The sequence below is a fragment of the Anabrus simplex genome, chromosome 3 (genome assembly GCF_040414725.1).
Source record: "Anabrus simplex isolate iqAnaSimp1 chromosome 3, ASM4041472v1, whole genome shotgun sequence".
Classification (NCBI taxonomy): Eukaryota; Metazoa; Arthropoda; class Insecta; order Orthoptera; family Tettigoniidae; genus Anabrus; species Anabrus simplex.
This window is the reverse complement of record NC_090267.1, coordinates 48,760,599-48,778,339: the sequence shown is the minus strand read 5'-3', so window position 1 is coordinate 48,778,339 and position 17,741 is coordinate 48,760,599. Positions and strand designations below refer to the sequence as shown.

Genomic DNA, 17,741 nt, shown 5'->3' with positions numbered 1-17,741 from the left:
TTACTTACGCTTTTTACAGCTATATTGGTTTTAGACACAATTTTAAACCCACATAGTCACAAATAATATCACAACCCCATTAGACATCCGGATGCTCTAATGAACAATAACATCTTTGTGACACATACCAATGTCTAATGGTTGTAAAATTGTAATATATCAGCTGATGATGACTATAAATAGTCGAAACCGGTACTGATGTGAATCTGTTCATAATAAATAGTATTGATAGGTGGAACATCTTTCTTGTCTCTATATACGTGTATCCAATCAATACGGAAATGAAACTTATAAATAATGATAGAGTTGGACAAAGTCGTGGACACATAACAACCCCACAGGATGACCAATATGAGACCATCTGTGTGTTGCGTCGTCGTTCAGCAACTGCCAGAGAACTGCAACAAGATCTTAGGAGGGTCACTGGAGTCACGGTATCTGGCTAGACAGTAAGGAACAGGTTAAGAGAAGTATCCTTATGAACCAGATGTCCCGTATGAGTGCCCTGTTTAACGCAGCAACATTGTGGAGCTCGCCTTCTGTTTGCCCCTACCCACCTCAACTGGCAACTTCGCCAATGGAGACCTGTGTTGTTCACAGACGAGTTCAGATTTCCCATGACACAGCGCGATGGATGTTAACGTGTATGGAGACGTCGTGGTGAGCAGTACATGCCACATATTGTCCAGGAAGGCGGCCGATTAGGACAAGGTTCTGTGATGATGTGGGGTTGCGTCAGTTTTGATGGCAGTACAGATCTTGTCGTCGTCAGTGGTAATCTTACTGGTGCGGGGTACATCGAGCAGATACTGCTACAGCATGTGTTAGTTGCTGCATACGGTGTTGGCCTTGAATTCGTACTCATGCACGACAATACCAGGGCTCATGTAGAGCGCATCACCACAGCTGTCCCGACCTTAATCCCATTGAGCATGTGTGGGATAGGCTTAAGAGAAGTGTTCGTGGGCGTCCTGTTCCACCATAGACTCTCCAAGACCTCGAACAGGCTCTCATTGAAGAATGAGACCTGATACTGCAACGTGACCTCCATCAACTTATATGGAACATGCCACGTAGGTGTCAAGCTGTGATAAAAATCCACCCTGGAGAACTGTTATCACTTTGTTTTTGCCCCTATTTGGACATTTCCGTTTGTGTTCTGAAAATGAACGTGAATCCATCAATGTCCTATTGTATACTTCAATGGTAAAGTTTTAGTTGGTTATATACCTGGGTGTGAGGCATAGTTTTGTGGAGCATGGCATACGTTCAAAAACATGTTCCCTAAATTTTTTGAACTGCGTATTTACTGTACTTTAGTTCATGGAATATCAAGAGTTACGTGGAAAAAAAAGAAATCTATAGTTTTTTGCTAGTTTTTTATGCTGAAGTGTATAAATATTGATAACGGAAAATAAAGCACGTCAAAATCTCTCATTATAACGGGTGACTCAGTGAAAGCGTTCTCACAACTGAAGGCTATTGTACAGTTTAATATAGGAATTTTGAAGGGAGATTAAAAAAAACCTGTCGTTACAACAGGGTTCTCGTTATATCCTGTACTCGCTGTAACAGACTTCTACTGTACTATGCTCTCAACAGGAGGATTTTTGGAATTATAAAAACATTCCTCTCGGATGTTGGACAGAAGGATACATAAGGCATGTCCGGGAAAGGGTCACCCTGAATAACTGTCAATCTCAATTAAATATTGGAGCAAACCAATGTAATTTTCGAGACATTATTTGAAATTTTTAAGAAAGAAAAGAAAAAAGCCCTGTTTCCAAATTACATCACGTTTTATGGTTTCCCCAGCAATGCCACTGCTTCTGTCTCTCCCTCCACAGTCTGATACACGCAGCTAATTTGTTTTGGCAGTCTTGCAAGCAGCTTTATCACCGTGTACACATCAGCAGGTTAACCCGAAACCGAGCGTGTGGTGAGGGAATCCTTCATTCCTTGATTTTGTCATATCCCACTGCGCAATGGTTTTGCACACGTCTATCCTTCTAGGTATTCCAAGTTCATTATTTTCAGCATCAGTCTGCAACTGTTGCATGTCCGTGAAGGTTCGTTACTTTTGTTTGCGGAGCATTGTTGTCATACTTGCAGTTCAGTGGGATTTCCTCTCACCTTGCACCTTGTTACGTTAATATTTCTGGCACTGTTGAATACTCATAAGTTAAGAATTTCATTATGGTCCATATTGACATTTGATCACTATCAAAGGGTAGAGAAAAGCCCACTTATTCAATACCGTTAGCTTAATATAGTGTCCTGTATAATTGGTACTAGTTTCGACCCTACATACACTGGGTAATCTTCAGCCATGATCTGATTGGAAACATATGTTTACATACAACCAATAATAAAGAATACAATTTGGTATGTCTTAATTTAGAATCTAAGTCTAAAACATTGATGAAGTCGGACTACACATTTGAAACTAAAATGACTCATTAAAACTGTTGTGGTTGGTGTTGAACTATGTCAATGTCCTTACAATAACCAAGTGTTTTTGAGTCGATCTGGGAGTTGGTATTTCTTATCCGTATAATTGAGCCATATGATTTATAAATTATGTCTTGATGAATAGTAACATGAGTAATGGTTTATATGTAGCTTGAAGGGGACATTCACAACATGCATTCATCATATGTAGTGATCTATTATTTAATTCTGTTTGAAGAGAATGTCCCTATGTTCCTCGTAAATTGTATGCACTTGGCACGGACACCAACACCAGGCTCAACTAGGCATAGTATCTCGTGAGACATCTACCAGGCGTCAGAGGACAAACATGAAATGTAAATTTTGGCAATGGAAGCATGGCATTTATTTTTCCCTGTAGACACTATAAAACAAATTGTACATTATTCCAATCTCAAACTGGCAGAAATGTGTAAAAGAGTTACATGCGAAAGAGATGTTCGTGACGCTAATTAAACAAGGCAGAATACCCTACATTTGTGACTAAAATATTGTGAAGCTACAATAATTCTCATGAAAATAAATGCAGAAATTTCTACTGAACCAAATACAGTAAATCTAAAACTGTGTATAAAGATGATTTTCTTGATCTTACCACATGCCCGCTTCCATTCCTAGTGATCTCGCGCCCTGTGCCGAGTTAACAGTAAACAGATCTGCATGACAACACGGAGTGAATTTTTCATTCATTTTTCCTATAGTTTTTGCTTTCTTTTTGATTGCACATTCTCATGTTGTTTCTTTGTTTTCTTCTTTTTTAAAGATTTATTTTATGAATACTACTAATTTTATCTATGTAATGTTTACATTGTTCTGTGTTAGTGGCTTTATTTCTACAATTTAAATTTGGACCAAAGGTTTTAGATGTTTCTGGTGAGTGTCTAACATAACAGCATAATAGATAATGTCCATCCAATGATTTACAACAGTTTTTGGTGGACACTGCAATTATGTATGCAGTTTGTTTCACTCTTCTAATCAATATTTTATTGGGGCAATTTAGTCTGCTATATTTGCTTTACGTCGCACCGACACAGATAGGTCATATGGCGATGATGGGATAGGAAAGTCCTAGGAATGGGAAGGAAGCGCTCATGGCCTTACTTAAGGTGTGAAAATGGGAAACCACAAGAAAACCATCTTCAGGACTGCTGACAGTGGGGTTCGAACCCACTATGTCCTGGATGCAAGCTCACAGTCGCACGCCCCTAACCGCATGACCAACTCACCCGGTACAATTTAGTCTAAGAAGACTATTTTATGCAGACGATTTTTAATGTATTGAACAAATAGTATGTTTTTTATGTGTAATATCCAATGTTTTAAACATTTTTCTTAATCATCAATTATTCTGTCATTGCATATTGACTGAAGAAGGGGTTGCCTGGCCGAGGCGGTAAAGGCGTGCTCGGTTCGCCCGGAAGGACGTGGGTTCGAATCCCTATCAGGAAGTCGTAAAATTTACGAAACAAGATTTCCACTTCCGTAGGTGCACATGGCTCTGAGGTTCACTCAGGCTACACCAAAAATGAGTACCAGGTTAATTCCTGGGGCAAAGGCGGCTGGGCGTAGAGCTAACCACTCCACCCCATCAAGTGCCGAGGTTACGGATAGTGGAAACCTTTACCTTCAACCCCTCCAAGGGTCTTCATGGCCTGTACGGAGATGACTTTGTTTTGCTTTGCTATATTGACTGAAGAAGTACTACAGTATATTAAGGATGAAACATGTACCACAAAAATGTGTGCATTTGTAAATGTTAATAGTAATAATAATAAGTTAAAGATTTTAGGAATATAATTAGTATTGAATAACATGGAACCAGAATTATTTCCTTTCAAGGTTATTACATGTCGCCTCATGTACCGCAACCTACAGCTCTGAGATCAAAGTGTGAGAGCCACTTCCTAGCAAGATGAGAGCCACCTAAAACAAATTCATGCCAGTGGCATTTGCTCGCTGGATTCGCTGTGAAGATCAAATTGGTTAATGCTCACCAACTTGCTCATACTGAAATCAGCAAGAGTCTTATAACACTCCGTATTCCAGTTCTACTTTGTTAAGTTTTTCCGATCTTTTCTACATAGCATTTGTGAGTAGGCTGTTAAAGTGAATAGAGGTTACCAATGTAGGAAAAATGATCAGGCCAATATTTGCAAATATTCTTTCATTTTAACAGCGTATAAAATCAGGAGTATCCTGCTATTGTATGTGACAGGAGACGATACTACCTGTGACTATTTGACCGAGGGTTGGGCGGCTAGCATCAAAGCCGGCAAACTAGGACAGAACCAAATGCTAAGAGCGGAGTTCTCCCTTAGGAGTCTTGGTGAAGCCTTTGTGTAGGAAATGATAGGCAAATTCACTAACACACTGCTGACAGGGGAATATCAAAGGCTAAGGGAGATTACCCCAACAGAAAATTCTCTACAGTGTTTGGCCCAGCAAACCAATCTAAACAAACCTCTTACCACACCCAGGCAGCTGGAGCTGGAAATGATGACGATCTCCTTTAAGCAGTGGTAATAAGCTTTTATTTTGTTTTTTAAACTTTAAAGTTTAATCATCTTTAATGCAGCTAATGGCCATAGATATAAAGAAATAAAGGTTAATGATACTTCACTGACATATGTAAATAAGAGGGAAGTTCAAACAATGAGCAGTTATTATTTTATTCTGTGCTGAGTTTGGTTAAAGAACTTCCTTTTCTTGTACTGATGGGCATGATATCTGTCACATAGCTGGTCACACCATCTGCACATGCAGTTTAAGTCCAGTTCATGGTAATTCTTATTTTGACAAATTTTGTGGTGAAAACCACGTATGGTGAAGTAAGTCACTCAATGCCTCAGTTTGTATCTGCTATGTGTCCACTCCGTTGTTGCTGTTACTGCATCAGCTGAATAGAAGTCTTCCCATATTTCATTTTCTTCCTCTTCATTTCCTCCAAGAGTTCCTTGCAGCCTGCTGTATTTGGTATTGACAAGTCCTCTATAAAGAAAGTCCCTCTAATAATTTCATATACCAAATAAGATGGGGCGAATGTGGATGCACCTAGGAATCTTTTAAGGTATTAAGGGTGTATTTTCCCTGCATGCAAGGCATTCATTGCATGCGTTATGATAAAGCAAAGAACTGCCTGAGGTATGATTTTAGGTTGTTTCAAGTCAAGTGTTAACAATTTCATCTCTTAGAAGTTCTGCACAACTGTACAAGTTCTGTTGATTGACTACGTGTGATGCTGGTATAGTTTCGCCGTCTATTCCACTCTAGAAAGAAACATAGAGAAAATGGAGAAGTTAAGGATGTTAGCCATTCAATCTTACAATTGCATTTGGTGGCAGACAGTTCGCCGAATGATGTCTCTGCAACTGAAACATGGTCAGACATGGTCAGTGCTACCCTCTACCACCTGTTAGCAACTTAAAGAAAGTCGGCATGTCCAAGTTAACAGCGAACGGGACCAAATTAAAGTATTAAAGTATTTGATGGGACCCACGGATTACCTCCTAGCGAGAACTCAACGTGACGAAAGTGACCAATGCCATTTGGGGTGATTTACCTCCAGTGCTTGAGTTGTGACTGACTAGTGAGTTCGTTCATTGTGTGTTTTGTTGATTAGCGAGTTCATTCTTTGTGTGCTGTTTCTCAGCTTTTCTTGTGTTTAGTGTTTTATTCTGTTTTATGCATTGTGGTATTAATGAAGAATGAGTCTAAAACAGATATAATTGTAAATCATTTTGAAAAGCCATTTACTACCCATTCGTTTGATGAAAAAAATTAAAATAGTTAAAACCGGGCGAGTTGGCCGTGCACGTAGAGGCGCGCGGCTGTGAGCTTGCGTCCGGGAGATAGTAGGTTCGAATCCCACTATCAGCAGCCCTGAAGATGGTTTTCCGTGGTTTCCCATTTTCACACCAGGCAAATGCTGGGGCTGTACCTTAATTAAGGCCACGGCCGCTTCCTTCCAACTCCTAGGCATTTCCTATCCCATCGTCGCCATAAGACCTATCTGTGTCGGTGCGACGTAAAGCCCCTAGCAAAAAAAATAGTTACAGTTGGGAGACCTCTCCCTTCCCTCGCAAATTTAAAAACAGAAAACAAGAATTGTGTTCGCACGTTCAATCTAGAAACTTACAGTAGAACTGTTTGGCACTGCAGCTCAGAGTCACTAAACTTATTATTGTGTTGGCCTTGCTTATTGTTTGTTGCTGAAAATTCTCCTTGGAACAGCAAGAACTTGGATATGCAGATCTAAACAATCTGCACACAGCTATTGCAAGGCACGAGAAATCAGATTGTCATATCTACACATGGATATCCTTAGGTATCTTTGGTAAAACTAGGATGGATTTGCAGTTGGATAAGCAGAAGCACTAAAATGTTCTAAGGCACAACAACGCCGTTAAGAAAAATAGAGAAATTCTGAAATGGCTGTCTGTGGTGACATGCTTTTTGGGAAAGTAAGAGTTTACCATTCTGCGGGCACAATGAGGCTAGTGAATCCAACAACAGAGGAAATTACATAGAATTTAATTAAATTGTTAGCTGAGTTTGATGAATAATTAGACAGTCACTTCACAACAGTGAGTGTATTTACAGGACTTTCTCCACTCATACATAACGATTTAATTCAAAGATCTGCATTGTAATGACCGCTGAAATAAGGATTCAGGTTGAGGAAGCTAACTTTGTAGGAATTATGATTGATGAGACTTCTGAAGTTTCCAACTTTTCACAGTTTCTATTGTACTCAGATACGCTCATAATGGTTGTTGAAAGATTTGTTGGTTTCTATAATGTGAGTTCTGACAGAACAGTGAATGCATTGGTTAGACTTGTGACTGAGTGTCTAGATAACTTTGACTGCAGCGAAAAACTAGTTGCGCAGACTTTTGATGGAGTGGTGGTGCTTGCAGGTCAGCTGAATGGTGTGCAAGCTAAATTAAAAGAAGTGGTTTCTGAGGATGTATTCACCCACTGCTACGCTCACAAACATAATTTAGTCCTCTCTCAAGCCAAGTCATGCACAAAAGAATGTCTTATATTCTTTGCAACTACGAGTGGCTTTGCGGCATTTTTTAGCAATTCTTCTAAGAGATCTAACCTGCTGGACAGTATCCTCAGGAAAAGGTTTCATAAGTTAGCTCCAACAAGGTGGAACTATTCTAGCCGTTTAGTACAGACCATCGCGGAATATCGTGCTCCTCTCCAAGCGCTGTACGAAGGTAATGTGAAGGAACCTGGGAATTGGGATAACAATAAAATCAGTGAAGCAAGCGGGTTTCTTGCCAAAATTAATGGAATTTCAGTTCAATTTTCTTCTGAATGTTTTTAATGAAATATTTTCATTGACTGATGATACACATAACATCCTTCAATCTAAGACACTGGACATTGCATTTTTTGCCAGAGAAGTTAATTCTTTACAAACTAAAGTATCTATAATGCGAAACAGTGGATTTGCTAACGTCTGGGACAGAACAGAAGAGAAATTTGATCCACCAAGGAAGAGAAGAAAGGAAGAAACTTAATTTTCAGTTTAAAACGAGTATCGGAGGGTTTACCTGTAAATACATTATATTTTTCTAGCACAGTTAAAATATCGCTTCTGTTTATAAGGAAATCTGTCCTTCATTGAAATGCTTGCTTGTAAGAAATTTTCATTTTTTTCTGGCAATTTTCCTGAAGAGCGATTCATAGTAAACTGATTGAAGTCTATAGAAAATATTTTCATATAACAAGGCAGTGTACTATCCCTATTATGGTTTATCACCATCATGAACGGCATCATGAAAAACATCAAGAAAAGCCCTGGTGAACTAAAGGCAATGACCTTCGCTGATTATGTTATGATCTGGGGAGAAACTGAGGAACAAGTACAGTCAATACTCAATGAATGGAAGGTTAAGTTCCAGGAGTTCAATCTCAAGATAAGCGAACTCAAAACAGTAGTGATGGCAACAAACAGAGACGGATGACCAGCGAACATCATGCTAGGAAACCATCCACTAGAAAGTGTGGAAAACATTACATACCTTGGTAGTGTAATATCTTGAGATACACTAGCCACAAAGGAGGTGGCAAACAGAGTGCAGAAGAGCTCACAGTTTTACCAGCAAGTACGAACACTCCTCTGGGGTCCCAAAGTACCAACAAAATCAAAGCTGGTGATGTTCAATCAGTACTTCATACCAACCTTAACCTATGGTATTGAAACCTGCACCCTCACTAAGAAAGACTCATCAAGGTTGCAGGCATCCGAGATGAAGTTCCTTAGGTCCACAATTCAAAAAACCAAACTGGACAAGTTAAGGAATGATGTGATTAGGAAGGACGCTGGGATTGTTACATTATTGTTAGATCGGGTCAGTATGTCCAGACTGAGGTGGTTTGGACATGTAATGAGGATGGAGCCAAAAGGACAGCAAATGTTAACTTGGAGAAACATGTGGCAGGGAAACGGATGGTGGAAAGACCAAGAACCCACTGGATTGACATCGTAAAGATGGATATTGCAGATCGGGGAAGGACACTGCTCAATAAGACAGAATGGAAGAGGCTCGCCAACAGTACCCGGGAAACTGGAACTGTAAAATGATGATGATGATTTTAAAAAATATAATTGAAATTCATCCTGTTTTATAAAATAAATATTTTCTTATTGGCTCAATTTTTTTTTTTAAACTTACACTTATCAATGAAAAATCACATTAAGTGGCTAAAAGAAATCAGTGAAAACCTAAATGAAATTGGCATTAATGAAAAAACAAAACAAAAAACATTCAAGATAGAATAAAACACAGAACCTTAATTCACAAACACTAATTTTCTGTAAAGCCCACCCGACTAAATACAGGATGGACTGAACAACGTAAAAAGGAACACAGTGAGAGGATGAACAGATACTGGGAAGAGAAAAAGAAAAACAAAAAATGTGCTAATTAAGTTCAAACGTGCTCCTTAGCTGGGCATAACAAATCAATAATTATTTTATTATTAATTTACAAAACAGCTGGAGATCAGAAACTTACCACCTAAGAACGCATGGATAGGTTATGAATAAAAGAGAGACACGGGTCCAAACTTTCTGGCTGCAGCCTTCGTCAGTGGAGGATAGAATACCAATGGCAGTCGTTGCTGTTGGCAAGTAGATGCTGTGTGAAGTAAAGGGAGTGGGTAGGCAGACAGAAAAGAAAATAGATTAAAGGAGCAGTTATTTAATGTTAGGCCAGATGCTTCCATGTATCACCTGACTTCGTTTGACTGCACGCCATTAGTTTAATAATAATAATGTTATATGCCTTACGTCCCACTAACTACTTTTACGGTTTTCAGAGACATTGAGGTGCCGGAATTTGGTGCTGCAGGAGTTCTTTCACGTGCCAGTAAATCTACCGACATGAGGTTGACATATTTGAGCACCTTCAAGTACCACCGGACTGAGCCAGGATCGAACCTGGCAAGTTGGGCTCAGAAGGCCAGCGCCACAACCATCTGAGCCACTCAGCACAGCACTCCATCAGTTTTGTTTTGCAATTTATTTTCATCTTGTACTCCTTCTCCAAGACTGTGTCCATACCATTTACGTAGCAGTTTCTCCAGATCTTCTGCAGGTTCAGGTAAAGTAACAATATCATCAGCAAATCTTAGAATTTTGATTTCCTCTCCTTGGATTGTGATTCGCTTTCCAAATTCCTCTTTGATTTCCTATACTGCCTCTTCTATATAAACATTAAAAAGGAGAGGAGACAAACTAAAGCCTTGTCTCACTCTTCTGGATTGCTGCTTCTTTTCTTTTTCAAACCCCTCGATTCTTATCACTGCAGACTGATTTTTGTACAGATTGTAAATAATTCTTCATTCTCGGTATCTGATCACGATCACCTTCAGAGTATCAAATAGCTTGGCTCAATCAACATTATTAAATGCCTTTTCAAGATCTATGAACATCATTTATCTTGGTTTATGCTTCTTAATTTGATCCTCCAAGATCAGACATAAAGTCAAGATTGCTTCATGTGTTCCTACATTTCTTCTGAAGCCAAACTGATCTCCCAACTCAGCTTCAACTTGTCTTTCCATTTTTCTTGAAAACAATACATGTTCAAATTTTGCAGGTGCGAGATACTAGACTATTGGTGTGCAGTAGTTTTCACACTTGTCTGCACCTGCTTTCTTCGGAATAGCTACAGAGGTGCCAACCCTTGAAGTGGGTTTTCAGTAATATTCCCCCGCTGCCCCTCAGAAAATTTTCGAGTCAAATCCAAAGTATTCTCCTACCTTCTCGATAATGACACAACCTTTGCCCTTTCCGACAGCAATCTATTCTAAAGTATTTCATATTACACCATAAAATTTGCACAAAACATTCTTTGTAGCTTGTTTCGCACCCAACAGCTGCTTTTCAGAGTGGATTTTCTTGAATCATCCATCCCCCTCTGATGGCATTTTTGCCTTCTGAACCATAAGCGATTCCAGTGCAATGTGCTTAACGAAAGCTTGAATTCCCTCTGATTTTTCCTAACAACAGTGAAAACTCTTTCTGTGGTACTGTAAAGTACAGTTAATACTGCAAATACAACACTACTTAAGCTTTTATAAGTAGAGAAGAGCAGACAATGAATTTCGTAATGCTTACGAGTAGCAAAGGGCAGTGGCGATCGAAGTATCGGTGCCAACTCACAAACGCTGAAACGAGGAGGGTCGAGCAGTGATGCTCGAAAGGATTCATTTTTTTCTCCTTTCCTTTTTTCTTCCCCTTAGAAAATTATTTATTACAAGATTTCTTTTTAACTTGTATGTTCAGTCTTCACCCCTAAGTAGGGTTGTCAGATTTCCAGATGGCAAATAAGGAACACTTCCATTTCCTTGCTATATAGTGCTAAATTAAGGCACCATAGCCATGATTAAGAGAAAAGACCAGGGTTATATTAACAAGTAAATACCGGTAAAAATATAACAGCGTCAGCATGAAATATGTAGGTACTTAATTTATTACAAACTAACAATGCGTTGGTCTTTACATTGAAATGAACATTTCACAAGTACTTGTCATTTGAAGAAGCAATGTGTAACAGTTTCTTATTCCCTAAGGCTGGTTGGATCCTCAACAGCTCCGCCATCAGCTGTCATACATGGCCTAGGCATCACTGAAGAGACGTACTAGGGAAATTAGGAGTGAGGTAGTTTCCCGTTGCTTTCCTCTTTATTACTTTTGTAAAGTGAAAATTATTTGTTCGTGACATTGTCGTTTTTCGTAATAGTTTCCCCTTTGACCGTAATGCCATAAACGCGAGGTGAAATCCGTAATAGTTGGCACCTCTGTACCTATATCACAACTGTCCAGTTTCCATTTTTTTTTTTTTTTTTTTGCTAGGGGCTTTACGTCGCACCGACACAGATAGGTCTTATGGCGACGATGGGATAGGAAAGGCTTGGGAGTTGGAAGGAAGAGGCCGTGGCCTTAATTAAGGTACAGCCCCAGCATTTGCCTGGTGTGAAAATGGGAAACCACGGAAAACCATTTTCAGGGCTGCCGATAGTGGGTTTCGAACCTACTATCTCCCGGATGCAAGCTCACAGCCGCGCGCCTCTACGCGCACGGCCAACTCGCCCGGTTTTCCATTTCTTGTGTCCTTCAGCCTTTTCATTTAGTCCTTGTGCAACATGTTCCTTGAAACAACATTTTCATTAGAGAATTCAAATAAGTCCATAATTTTTTGTAAATACCACTATTTGGAGCAAATATTTCTTGCTTTTCAATAATTTATTCAGCCATTTCCCTAAACATCACAAACATTGGAGAGTTAGAAGAATAATAAGACAAGAAGATTTGATTTCGCCCTTACCTGTGGGTGAAAACTGAAGATGGTATACTCTCACTTCAGGCTTGAAAGCCCGGGAAGCCATATCTCCCTTCCGAGCACCAGGGAGTCGAAGAGTGACATTACCACCTTCAAGTTCATCACGCTCCTCAATCAAGTTCTTATTACCAAACTCTGTCATTTTCCGACGATTGATGAAATCCTAAAAAAAAAAAAAAGTTTTATATACATTGAATAATTTTCCTCAGGGTTTTATAAAGCAAAATACGAGTTCTGTCATGAGAGAACATTATGATAACGGGGGGGGAGGGGAAGAATCTTAAGCTTGGTGATAGTGACAGGGATGGGAAAAGTTCATCCTTTCTAATGGAGGAGTAATATTATTCCTGACTGTCCATTCACAATGGTGCTGGTGGCTGCTCAGTAACTGCTGCTGTTAACATGTTGAGTGCCACAACAGACACCGGTGACTATTTTAGGCTTTTCTGCTAGGCCACGATGGACATGAGAGTGTACTGGCTCAAAATTGATAACGTAAGCACTTGTCCGCTTATATATGGAATTTGACCATATTGAATATCTGTCTAAGTCCCCTTCGGTTATAATTCACGCAATAGGCTTCAAAATTATACATTCAGGTACATATATACAGGTTTATTATTTTAAAAACCAACCTCCTGTATTAACAGGCTGACATGAATGACAAGGTAATATGGATCACATGTGATGGAGACTTTACACAGGAATAAACACAGAAATAACAATTTTCAAAGTTCTTATCACTGATGACATTATGCACTGTATATGTGGTTCCTCAGGAGCCTAATGAAAACTCAGAGGACTATCATAATTATTTTGTGAAAACTATCCATTGGTAGCTGGAAACGCTTCCATATGTCGAGGTATGGTGCCGCGTGCTCTGACCATTAGTCATATTACTTCAATCTCTTGAAGACTGTATTTTGACTTGTAATTGGGGACTGTGGGTTCATAGATCTCTTGTTTCTCTAGGTTTACCTCTTCTGGTTGGCCTTTGTGATGTTCGAACCGTTCAGTTGGGTCTAGAATGAAGACTTTTGGGCTGTGTTCTCTGAAGGCTATCATGTTGATACGATGAGAACGGATGTTTATGGCCAATCTGTGAACATCTCTGTGGACATTAAGACCTTCTTCCTCAGTGCTTTGGCTATGAACAATCTAATTAGATGATGCCGAGTGTTTCGCAGAGAAGCTTTCCGTGTTTGCAAAATCCTAGGACATGAGCAAGAGTTTCTTTCTCTCTGCAGTAGCGCCAACATAGGTTGTTGTCTAGGGATCAGCCAGACACAGAGCACACTGCAGATAAAACTTCTTTTATTTTCAATGCAGTTTGCACGTCATTCACCCTCCCATGCAATTATCAGATGTATTGATACAAACAAACTCATACAAATTAGGCAATCGAATCAGAAAATATACGTGGATGCAGTGGATGTACAGCCAGAATATTAAGCGTTTTATTTGTGTTCTGCATACAAGCACTAAAAGCAAAAGTGTGCTTTCCCAATACAGTCGTTACAGTAGTACAGCAGGTGTTCACTTTCTTTACTTTATTCTTTCCTTTTTTCTTTGTAATGATATCCCTCTGCTTCTTGGAGTAACAGCCTCTACAGTATTTCCGGTCGTCATGTGCTAGGCCAGCTTTCAGTTCCAAGGTGTGAAGATTTGGATTTCCTTCTCAGAAAAGAATCTTGTGGGTGAACTTCCTTGGTTTCTTACAGCAAGCCCGTTGTGATAATTTCCCTGAATTTAGTGACAGAAATTTCTTTGCCTGTCACCATTTGAAAAATAAAATGTGCCTTCAGAACTACTGTTCCCAGTAAAAGTTCAAAGGCTATTTTTCTAGAGCATTGCATGGTTCACCTCAAACTGTGTTGTAGCTGGACATTTGGTTGGATGTATCACTGGAACCTTTTCTTGTACTGTAGTCAACAATTCCTGTTGGTTTGTTTATAGGTTCAGTGTGCCTCTGCACTTCAACAGTCTGACCTGTGTGCTTTGTTGATAGAAGCAGTACATTTCTTTTTACATGCCACTTGACACATATCCTGTACTCGTTCTCAAAAGTGTACGTATCATCTTGAGTTTCTTGCTTGTTACTTCTGCACAGCTGCCCCACTTACTTGCCCTGAGGGTTTACACAAAATGTTCCTTTTTCTCTAACAGGATACTGGCCAACTTAAGACTGATGTAGAAGTTACCTGTTACTACTGTACGGTCCACACTGAGTAAATTCTTGGACAACTCCAGAACAACAGATGTGGGAACTCCTTACCAGCATGGTTCTAACTATATCCGCAATCACAACACAAGTACAAGTATGAAGGATGAGTTCTCCACCTAATCAATACTTTATTTTACATAGTGTCAATGATTTACATAAAAACAGTACCGGTTTCGACCCGTAAATAGGTCATCTTCAGCTGTTAGAGAACTTACTTAACAGCGACTGTACAGAATAAACAGTACATAATAGTAGCTTTAACATAGATAACCTGACATCTGAATACCAGTGATTCCTGATCAACTCCAAGAACTGCATCCGATTCCAGCCTCAATATATGTAATATTTGAAAATAACACCCTTAACCCCAAAACTGTACCATATGTATATATGTAAATATTAAGTAATTTTAGAATAGCGGTATCTTGTTTATTTAATGGCATTCTTGTTTAGTTTTAATTTTAGTACTGTTTATTCTGTACAGTCGCTATTAAGTAAGTTCTCTAACAGCTGAAGATGACCTATTTACGGGTGGAAACCAGTACTGTTTTTATGTAAATCATTGACACTATGTAAAATAAAGTATTGATTAGGTGGAGAACTCATCCTTCATACTTGTACTTGAACTATCAATACGGACCATGAAACTAATAGATTATAGTATCACAACACAATTTTAAAATTTTAACTCCACATTTGTGTGCCATTTGAAGTATGTACTGTCACATTATAAGCCTTCCCTGGTATGGGACCAATGTCTCATCAACACAAAATATTTTTTCCAGGAGTATATATTTCTTGAAATTTACCAACTATCCTGGAAACAAGAGACTATTTTATGCAATTTTTTTTTTACAATTTGTTTTACGTCGCACCAACACAGATAGGTCTTATGGCGATGATATGATAGGAAAGGCTTAGGAGTGGGAAGGAAGTGGCTACAGCCTTAATTAAGGTACAGCCCCAGCATTTGTCTGGTGTGAAAATGGGAAACCACAGAAACCATCTTCAGGGCTGCCGACAGTGGGGCTCGAACCCACTATCTCCTGGATGCAAGCTCGCAGCTGTGCACCCCTAACCGCACAGCCAACTTGCCCGGTTTTTTGTGCAGTCTATCTCCTTCCATACAATAATCATTATTTGAAAAATGCCACATTCTTAGTAATATTTCAAAGTAATTTCTGCTCTTAAGTATTTGGAGCTATTTCATTCTTGAATAAGGAATTCTTGCAACAAAGAAATAAGAGTCTTGTATGAAGAATCTGACTTGGTAGCCTCAGTCAAAATGGGAGAAGTAAGATGGTTAGGGCATGTGCAACGAATGGAAGGACAAAGATGCCCAAAAAAGGCTCTAACGGGACATCCTGGTGGCAGAAAAATGAGAGGTCGACCCCGTGTGAGATGGCTGGATAATGTGAGCTAATGAAGTGGGGAGATGGTGGAGACAGAAGATCGAGTCTACTGGAAATCTGTGATTAAAGAGGCCAAGGTCATCGGAGGAACAGTCAGTCAGTCGGTCGACCGGTCGGTCAGTATAAGGGGTTCTTGCTACAACAGTCCAGGAGTGAATTCATCCGCACCATGCCCATGTAACATATGAGGCCTAGAAATTTATTTATTTCCGATCTGTCTGTGACCATGAATGAAACCTGGATTTGAGACATCTGTTTCATTTATCAGTTTCTGTGTATTATATACAGTAAAACCTTGTTAAGACATTTCTGCATGGAACAACAACAACAACAACAACAAAAAGTAATGTGTTAGGTGAGAAAAAGTACTACTGAATACATGAATAAAAACTATCCAACAGGGATATGGAAACACAAGATATAATTTTTCCTGACATGAGGATATTTTACATTGTATATCCGCGGATACAGTGAAAACTACATCTACAATTCCTAAAGATGAGAGGAAAGCATTAATCCTTACCCCTCGAATTAAAGTTCTCTGTGTTGTCTCTACTACTCGTACTTTAAATGTAAATTTTTATCTTATATGACCTGTATTAATCTTTCACGATTTTGGAGATAGCACTTGCTTTTAAATGATGTAGTTAGGCTATGCACATTTATAGCAAGCTATACTGGAGCAAATAAAAGCAATATGTGGAATTTAAGACAAATTATTTTGCATTTTTTATTATTATAATTGTTATCGCATACCGACTGGTTTCGTTAATAATTTCAGTGTACAAATTATCACTAAAAAGCAATTGAAAAAACTCTATTCAGTCTCTGGTTTCATACGTCGCATTAGTTTGTAGGCTGAAACCACTGTAAACGGCGATTTCTTGAAATCTGGATCTGTTGATTTATTACTGTGGCAGCCGTCAGCATCAGGTACATGTTGGGTTACGGTACACAAACTGACCATCGTCAGTTCACTTTTAGGCATCGTGAAATGCTATTAGATATACTCATTAGGAGCAGAGGTGCAAAAATACTGTGGTTTCGTGTACTGCCTGACATATAGAACATATATATGACTAGAAGAGCACATGGCGACCTTGTTTCTTCATAATCTATAAGTTTCATTTCCGTATTGATTATATTCACAAATATGAAGTTTTGAAGCTTCCACCTAATCAATACATATATTTATATATTACTGTTCTACAGTACCGGTTTCGACCTTGCGAAGGTCATCTTCAGCTCACAATCATAACATGCAATTAAAACATCACAATAAGAATGTCACATGATATGGGTAAAAACATTGTCGTTACAAATGTTCTAGTTTAAATAATCATCTACATTAACTGATATAATAATTAAAAATTAACATTACTATATGTACATGAATGATGTAGTTTATGTTAAAAATACATTTTTCTTAAATTATAAAGGTGTCACATAGTATGGGTAAAAACTTTATCAATTTGCAAATGTTTTACGTCTTATCTTCGTCACAATTTATTAAAATTCGTATCCACCTTATTCAATACCAAAAATGTTGTTAAGATGAAATTACAACATGTATATTTATTTTATCAGGACTAGTTTCGACGCTCTATATTGCGTCATCATCAGCTGATATACACTGGAAACATTGGCAAACATATATAAGTTTATCTATGTCACACACATTTTAAAAAACTATGATAAAGATTTAAAAACCATATTATAATTATACTATTTCCGAGTCCATATTGTCCA

General features: G+C 38.7%; 1 protein-coding gene across 1 annotated transcript in view; it reads right to left on the bottom strand.

Moving 5' to 3' along the window:
- Positions 1-17,741, bottom strand: part of LOC136865957 (periodic tryptophan protein 2 homolog) — a 247,620-nt gene that overhangs the window by 43,392 nt on the left and 186,487 nt on the right. Inside the window, exon 14 of the mRNA XM_067142521.2 lies at positions 12,342-12,519. Coding sequence (XP_066998622.2) covers positions 12,342-12,519 — 178 coding nt within the window. The remainder of the gene's footprint in view (positions 1-12,341; positions 12,520-17,741) is intronic.